At 33.3% G+C, this 9,407-nt stretch overlaps 1 protein-coding gene across 2 annotated transcripts in view; it reads right to left on the reverse strand.

Moving 5' to 3' along the window:
* The window catches only part of LRRC28 (leucine rich repeat containing 28), a 187,499-nt gene that overhangs the window by 67,558 nt on the left and 110,534 nt on the right, over positions 1-9,407 (reverse strand). For both annotated transcript variants that reach the window (XM_069098495.1, XM_069098494.1), the window contains one exon: positions 2,437-2,643. In XM_069098495.1, coding sequence (XP_068954596.1) covers positions 2,437-2,643 — 207 coding nt within the window. The remainder of the gene's footprint in view (positions 1-2,436; positions 2,644-9,407) is intronic.

The raw sequence follows: 9,407 nt of genomic DNA on the forward strand, positions 1-9,407 counted from the left end.
AAGAAACACTTTTGAAATGGGACAGGGTCAAAGGAGAAAACAGAATAAGTGGGGGATGGGATAGGATGGAGGGAACTATAGTTAGTCTTTCACAATATAACTACTACGGAAACATTTTGTGTAACTACACATGTACAACCTATATTTAATTGCTTGTCTTCCCAGTGGGGGTGGGTGAAGAGTGAAGAAGGGAAAGAATCTGGAAATCAAAGTTTTAAAACAAATGTCAAAAAAAATTGTTTTTTCACATGCAACTGGGAAACAAGATATACAGCCACTGGGGTATAGAAATCCATCTTGTCCTATTAGAAATTTGGGGGCAATGGGGGAGGATATAAGAGAGAACAGATTGGGGAAAAGGGTATTCAATAGGTTCGCTATCTTGAGGTGGGGAGTAGGGGAAAGATGGGGATAAAATTTGTAACTCAAAATCTTGTGGAAATGAATATTGAAAACTAAAAGTGAATAATATATTAAAAATAATTTTTAAAAAACCCTAAAAGAAAAAAATAAATTTTGGGTGATTAAGGGAATTTAATTTTTTCCAGTGTTTTAAAGAGTTCTTGAAGAGATCTTTGAGCTGGAAAGTAAAAGTATTCATAATATGTTGACAAAAGTTTCTTTTCTTCCAAGTGTAGATCCAGTTATTGTCCTCAGAGATAAATTATTCACAAAGAAAAAATGCTTTTGTGAATAAAAAAGCACGATAATTATTATTACAATTTAAGGCTCTTTGGAACTTCATATTTCAATTTTTAAATGGACTTTTTTTTGTTTACAAGTTAAGGAAATAATTCAATTCTCAGTGAAAATAAATGCACTGCTTATCCCAGAGGTTCATGTTCTTTGACAGTCAAACTGAATCACTTACAGAAATCTATGGTACATAATATATTATTATTAGCCACATGACATTTGTAATTCAGCAGGTGGAATAGTAAATTACAGAAGGCATTAAAAGTGCTATAGTTTTTTTTTTTAATTAAAAAAATTTTTTTTGGTCTGGCTCTATCATTGATTATAGTACCTTGTTACTTTAGTAAAAATTCTAGTGCTCTTAGTAAAATGAATTTGTCTCTGTAGGTGGAAGCCAAATTTTCATTAGTGTCCAACTTTTTTTTTAAACATATCCCACATCCTTTGTCAAAACTGGACTTGCATTCAAATAAATGGGTTAACATGAATTTTGTAAACTGGGGCAAGCTACAAAGACCTTTTTAGTCTTTTTTTTTCTTTTTGTATAAAAAGAGGAGCCAGATTTTGGTAGTACTTTTATTATTTACTTCACAAGATTGTTGTAAGGAAAAAAATCTTTGTAAATGGTCAAGTGCTATATAAATGTTTTAGGAATAGGGCATTTTGGGTAAGACCTAACTCAGGCCAGACCAGTGATTCAGGTTTGGGGATTAAAATGCAATAAACTCCATATAGACCATGTAATTCAATAAAAAAAATTCTACTGATAAGAGATTAAAAGAACCAATTTTATAAGGTTGTTAAATCAAATAAAATACTGCTCTCTTCTTCTATAAGTCTCCAAGCTCACCAGCCATATTAGGTCAGGAAAGCATTCCCAGAAGGCAGCAGAAGCTCAGGAAAATTTTGGATACTAACTACTCCTGACTTTAACCCTTTATGTCTTGGAAAGCAAGGAAACTCAATAGCTTTCTCAACCACTAAGAACCAGTCCACAATGTCTTGGAAAGCAAGGAAACTCATTAGCTTTCTCAACCACTTAAAGAACTAGTGCACAAAAAACAGGTCTTATCATGTAGCAACTAGGTCTATGATTGATGACTCTGGAGGAGAGAATGAAGCTGATGACTTTGTGTAGCTCTGCCTCACTTAAATCCAATTCATTTACATGTTAGATACCATCCTTGTAATGTCATTGGTCCTCTTCAAAAAATTAATAACAAACTACAACAAGGTCTATGACTTAACTGATGACTTCCCAGATGAGGAAATTCTAACTTTAACTCTTTCGGTTTCTGACTCTCTCTCTCTCTACATATCAGCACCTTCTCTACAAATTATAGTCCAGTTGCTCAGAGCACTGAGAGGTTAAGTGATTTGCTAAGGGTCACACAACCAGTATGTGTCAAAAGTTGAAGTTGAACACAGTTTTTCTTGGCTCTGAGACCACTCTGTAAACATACACCATTCTGAATTTCGTTATATACATAAACTACTACTACTGCTGCTGTTAATATTTTAATTTTACTTCCAGAATGCTTATATCTTGTCACATGTTTCAAACTTTAAAAATGGAAGATTTAGGACTTAAAATAATTTCTCTTTGTTAAACAGTAGTGATATATTGGATACTATAAAAACTGATTTAAATGTTTATAAAGAAAACAAAGAAAAAGCTTCTTTCCCTTAGATAATGAAATATTTTTAATAAAAATTTTATTGACAAATGCAATCACTTACCAAGTGGCAAAAATGCAAGACGGTTTCCAGCCATCGAGAGTTCATTGAGGCTAGGAAGTTGGCAAAGATGGCGAGGTACACACCATAAGTGATTTCGGTCCACAGTTAGATACTGCAGAGAAAGGCACATATGAAGCCTCTCTGGTAAAGTTAGCAAACGATTGGTAGAAATGTCTAATGTCTGCAGCTCCTTCAAATCTCCAACTTCTATAATCAAAATTAATATGATAGAACTCTGATTAATTTTATTTCCACAAGCACAATGAACAAATGAAAACTAAATTAAATCAATTCAATAATAAGAGGCAGTCACTAGTTAACATAACTATCAATGAAAAAGCACACGATTTTAGGAGAAATGCAAATACTTTTGAAACAAATAACCTGGATAGCGACTCTAGAATAGATTGCTAGAATTCAATAATGGTTTTTAGGTGCTGGTGTGGAACAACAGGGGAATTTTGAAAAAAAAAAAGGCAATGAAGCAGAGTCAAAATTGTGCTGAGGTAACTTCAGTTTTTTTTCCGGTCATTTAAAAATTACTACCAGGATTAGAGCAGAAAGAAGGAAGAGTCTTAAATGGTCTGGCTAACCTGATACCTGTTGCTTGCAATTGTGAGATGATTATTTACTGTTAAACAAAACAGGTAGGTATAAATTAAATATATAGGAAGAAATTGTAGAGAATATAATTATGTACCTAAATAATAAGGTGGTAATGGCAAAGTGATAGACTATGTAGTGAGTAAAATTAGCTAAGGGAACACCTCATGGAGGTTATGAGTTTTAAACAATGTTTTGTACAAGAATCACATGGCTTGGCTGTCTCTTAACTGTAATTCTTAAACATGCCCTTTTATTTAAGTTCAGGAAGACAAATTAATATATACCAGATAAATTCTACAACAAACAACTGGTCATCAGTACATTTATAATTGTTTCTCTATTAGTGGTGATGGGTTTTGAGCAATTTACATTTTCTTACCCAATACCATGAGATCAACAATATATTTCAAGATGGCTAATTGGATAGTATAAGGAATGAATTCTTAGACTGTGAAAAATTTTTCTTGTGTTAAGTTAACTGACCCATATGGCACTCAAAATACCCTATTCAATTAAGAAAATCAATGCATTTTACTGACTCAAATCATTCCAATTAGAATATCATCAAATTTTTGATTCGGTTAAGATGATAGATATCATAGATGTGGGTATTCCTTTCAAGACTTAGGAGATCTATGGTCAGAAAATTAAGGAGAAATCCTTGGCATGCCTATATATTTCTAATAAAGCCCAACAACAAGAAATAGAAAGAGAAATTCCATTTAAAGTTACTGTAGACATTATAAAATATTTGGGAGTCTACTAGCCAAAACAAACCCAGGAACTAAAGAACACAATTACAAAACACTTTTCATACAAATAAAGTCAGATCTAAATAACTGGAAAAACATCAGTTGCTTATGGTTAGGTTGAGCTAATATAATAAAAATGATCATTTTACCTAAATTAATTTACCTATTTAGTGCCATACCAATCAATCTACCAAAAAAATTATTTTAGAGAGCTAGAAGAAACAGTAACAAAATTAATCTGAAAGAACAAAAGGTCCAGAATATCAAGGGAATTAATGAAAAGAAATGCTAGGGAAGGTGGCCTAGCCATACCAAATTTTAAAGCAGCAGTCATCAAAACTACTTGGTACTGGCTGAGTAATAGAGTAATGGATCAGTGGAATAGATCAGATACATAAGACACAGTAATCAATGACTACAGTGATCTACTATTGGATAAACCCAAAAACTCTAGCTTCTGGGATAAGAACTTACTATCTAAAAAAACTGCTTGGAAAATTGGAAAATAACATGGCATAAACTGGGCATAATAAAGTCTAAATGGGTTCACAATCTAGATATAAAGGTTGATACTATAAGCAGTCTGGGAGAGTAAGGAATAGCTTACCTGTCAGATATATGGAGAAGGGAAAAATTTATGACCAAACAAGAGATAGAGAGCATTATGAAATGCAAAATGGATAATTTTGATTAAATTGAAAAGTGCTTGCACAAACAAAGCCAATATAACCAAGATTAAGAGGGAAGTGGAAAATTAGGAAAGAATTTTTACAACCAGTGTTTCTGATAAAGGCCTCATTTCTAAAATATACAGAGAACTGAGTGTATAAGAATACAAGTCATTCCCCAATTAACAAATGGTCAAAGGATATGAACAGGCAGTTTTCAGAAGAAGAAACTAAAGATATCTATATAAGCATATGAAAAAATGCTCTGAATCACTATTGATTAGAGAAATGCAAATCAAAACACTTCTGAGGTACCACATCTCACTGGTCAGATTGGCTAACATGACAAAACAGGAAAATGATAAATGCTGGAGGAGACGTGGGAAAATTGGAACACTAATGCATTGCTGAAAGAGTTGTGAACTGATGTAACCATTCTAGAGAGCAATTTGGAACTATGTTCAAAGGGCTATAAAAATGTGCACACCTTTTGACCCAGGAATACCACCTCTATGGGATGTATCCCAAAGAGATCATATGAGTGGGAAAAGGAACTTATATGTAGAAAAATATTTTTAGCAGGTCTTTTCATGGTGGCAAAGAATTGGAAATCAAGGGAATACCCATCAATTGGGAATGGCTAAACAAGTTGTGGTATATGAATGTAATGGAATACTGTTGTGCTATAAGAAGTGAGAAACAGATGGACTTCATGATAACCTGGACTTATAGAAACTGATGCTGAGGGGCGGCTAGGTGGCGCAGGGAATAGAGCACCGGCCCTGGAGTCAGGAGGACCTGAGTTCAAATCTGGTCTCAGATACTTGACACACTTACTAGCAGTGTGACCTTGAGTAAGTCACTTAACCCCAACTGCCATGCCCTCCCCCCTCCAAAAAAAAAAAAGAAAAGAAATGTAGATATGAAACTATTAAAAAAAAAAGAAACTTATTCTGAGTGAAGGGAGCAGAACTAGGAGAACATTGTACACAATTACAGACACATCGTATCTGTGATGACTAACTTTGATAAACTGGGCTCATCTCGGCAATGCAAGGTTATAAGACAACTCCAAAGGACTCATGATGGAAAAGGTCATCCACATCCAGAGGAAGATTTACAGAGTCTGAATGCAAATGAAGCAAACTACTTGTTCTCTCTCTCTTTTGTTTTCTTTTGTTCCTTTCTTGTTGTTCATTACATTGGTTATAATCCTTTACAACTTGACTAGTGTTTAATGTGAAGGTATTTGTACAACCTATATTGGACTGCATGCCACCATGGGGGAAGGGAGGAGGAGAAGAAGGGGGAGAAAATTTGAAACTCAAAAGTTTGTGGAACTGAATGTTGCAAACTCAAAGTAAATAAATAAATAATTTTTAAAAAGAAAGAAAAAAGAAAAATTAAGGAGAAAAATTAGAGGAAGTTTCTTGAAGTAGGTTAACTATGACTCTGTGGACCTTGCCTGATATAATATTTTTCATTACGCCTATTTCATTTATAAGATTTTTCAACAAGTGTCCTTTACACTAAAATTTCTCATCCAGTGCAATTCTTACCTACCAAAACCAAAACTAGATAAAAAAGACAATTATCTCACATGTTATTTTTTAGATAACTAAATCTAATATTCCTTTATATTCATATTGAGGATTCAGGACATTGTCTCTCCTTTCAGGGTTAACCTTTATATCAATCTGAGGACCCTGCCTGTAAAAGGTGCTCAATAAATGTTTACGTGTGACTTTCAGGAAACATTAGTGAAACTAGTGACGTTAAACTCTAAGTCTTCAAATGATTAATTAACAAATTTTTAAGGTTGTAATCATGTTTTTGTGATGAAGTCTAATAGTTTATCATTATAGTATTTGGTGATAAAACTATTAAAAGATAGGCAATCATCAATCAATCAACCAATCATTAAATATTTCCTATGTACTCTGTACTTATGTACTATATAGTGGTACCATGTACCACGTAATGTGCTAAGCACTGAGGATACAAAAAGCGGTAAAAGACAGTTTCTGCCCTCAAGGATCTTACAATCTAATGGGGGAGACAACATGCAAACAAATATATACAAAGCAGGATAAAGAGGAAATAGTTAACAAAGGGAAGGTACTAGTATTAAAAATGGTTGAGGAAAGTTTGATGTAAAAGGTGAGACTTAAAGGAAACTGGGGAGATCAATGGTCAGAGCAGATTAGGGAAAATGTTATATATAGGAATGGAATACAGTTTCTCCTTAATTTTCTGGTCATAGATCAACTAAGCCATGGAGGGGAGTACCCACATAAATGATATCAACATCTTAAGTATTTCTGACCATAATGTGATCACCTCTTACAGTTACATATTTTGTCCTGATTCCCTTCCCCCCCACCTTGGCTGACTAGTTTATATTTCTGTGTTAGCAAGAAGTTAATGACTATAATTTGACCATTTTAATATATTTACTCTGATAAGGAAGAGCTTCCTTGAATAGGAATATATGTAGTCTCAAATCAAATTATGACAAGATTAACACAGATGTATTAATGACCGAACATTTTCAAGGAAAGTCTACTGTTTCCTGTGGGATTTTTCTATTGTAAGCTTATACCCATTCTTAAGAAATCAGTTATTATCATATAATTGAATGCTAATATTTTTCTTCTTGGTAATAATGTTAGTATCTAATCATTCTCCTTGCAGATATAACTCAAAAATCTCTAATATTCTGAAGTTTACCTTATCTTACCACAACTCAGATCAAAGTGGAGTTTAGTAAGTAATTTAAAGTCTTCCTTTAGTAGCTTAAACCAAATTCCCTAAGATTTTTGAGGACATCCTGTATAACTAGGAATCATGTTAATAATATTTTTACAGATTTACCCTATGCGAGGACAGATTTTCAAATGTACTTTGAAATATCAAATTAATAGTACCTTGTGAAAAAAGGGCAAAAAAATAAACTTTTATTACAAAAGTCAAGACTAATAGATAAGTGTAAGACATCTTGTGCAAAATCAAAAATGCAAAACTTTAAAAACTGAATCATTGATCTCAGAGTAAAAGAAATAATCAACTTATATGTAAAGTTTCCTTTGTCATTGAAAATATATGGCTGTTTAATTTTTGCTCTGGTTGGTTGGTTGTTGCCCTTTATTCTCAAAGAGGAACAAAAAGACAAGTTACAGTGTGTCCGGTTGTGGCTGACCAGACCAATACTAGCTTGGAAGGCTGTACCACAGGTCGGGTATAAGTAGGCCATGTGAACATTTAGGGTGGATTCTCTAAATTTGTGCATCTCACTTTTTTCTTTTTGAGTTGATTCAATTCTGCACAGAGCACAGTACCTTCTTTGATGAAGGCATGCCATGCTGGGTGGTCCTGTGCCAATGTCTACTATGTCATGCAATCATTTCCAAAGTTTTTCAGAGAGACCTTGAGAATGTCCTTGTATCGCTTCTTCTGACCATCAAGTGAGCACTTGCCTTGTGTGAGTTTTTGTAAAAATAGTCTTTTAGGCAAGCATATGTTTGGCATTCAAACAATATGGCCAGCCCATCTGAGCTGTGCTCTCTGCAGTAGAAGTTTAGTTCAAGAAAGGAATATAGTTTGTTCTATAGTTTAAGTTGAATCCTATGTTTAATATAGTGGATAATTAAATGATGATTACCAATAATAAAGCATATTTGAAGAAAGAAATAAAATGAAGCAATTATTAAGTAGATAAAATGAAATATTTTAAAAATATTTTGTAACACATCATAAATTCAAGGATATGAGTATATATATACACACTATATATATATGTGTGTGTGCGTGTGCATATATATATGATAGAGTTGTGTATATCTATGTATGACAATAATTACCTATAATATTCTTCCTAGGTCAACTGTAGTCAAATGTATATATGTTCTATCTAAGAGACTTAAGTGTGGAACAAAAAAGGTGTCTGATAAGAGGCTAAAAATCATGAACAAGAAATGGATTTTTGATAGCAAAAAGTACAATCCAAACCAAAAAGAGATTAATATTAATAAGAAATTTCAAGCATCAGGGGGTCAATTAATCAGTTAAATAATCAACAACAAACAAATATTAAGCACTTACTATATGCTAGTCACTGTGCTCAAAAGGCTTGTGCCAGAGAATTTGTGCTTCTGGGAAATAAGAGATGGAGTGCTGAGCACTTGTTCCATGTGCAGTATATATTCTGAATGTATGGATGAAATGATAATATATGTAAAGTGCTTAGTACAGTACCTGGCACATATTATGTATTTAATAAATATTTGTTGCTCCTTTCTCCTTTCCCTTCCCTTCATTTCTCATCTTAGGAAAAGGCTAAAAATGAGGCACTTCATCTGAGTAATATGGCCTATGAGACCCAAATACTAGTCATTTACTAACACTAATGTCTTTACTAATTCCCCAGCAACTAATACCCCGCTTCCACAAAACTACTTTGCATTTATTTTGTATATGCTTATTTATGTACATGCTCTCTATTCCAATAGAATGTGAACTCCTTGAGGGTAGTGATTGCTTTACTTTTGGTTTTGTATTCCCAGTACAGTGCCTAGCACATTGAAAGAACTTAAAAAATGCTTGCTGAACTAAATTAAACTGAATCCTATGATAGGCAAACTCCTAAATTCTTTTCTCCTAATCCTAGTAATTCAAAGCAACCATCCCTATAGCAAAAGTTCCTTCCTCCTGTAGCTTTCTCTGCACTCTTGTTCTCATTCACCTTAGCCCTCCATCCCACATTCCATGTCATATGGACAGTTTATAAATGGATGTCAAAATAATAATTTACTAAATACAAAGTGCATAAGCAAATAGATAATATACAATATTCTTATCAAAGTTGCATACAGTAGATTATCTACATGGGTTAGGAGAATCGTAACACATAACATACATAGCCATAAAATATATAAAAAGTGCCAAC

Source organism: Petaurus breviceps, unplaced genomic scaffold, assembly GCF_028583685.1.
Source record: "Petaurus breviceps papuanus isolate PSGF00001 unplaced genomic scaffold, PetGlider_PUasm1.0 37, whole genome shotgun sequence".
NCBI classification, from domain to species: domain Eukaryota; kingdom Metazoa; phylum Chordata; class Mammalia; order Diprotodontia; family Petauridae; genus Petaurus; species Petaurus breviceps.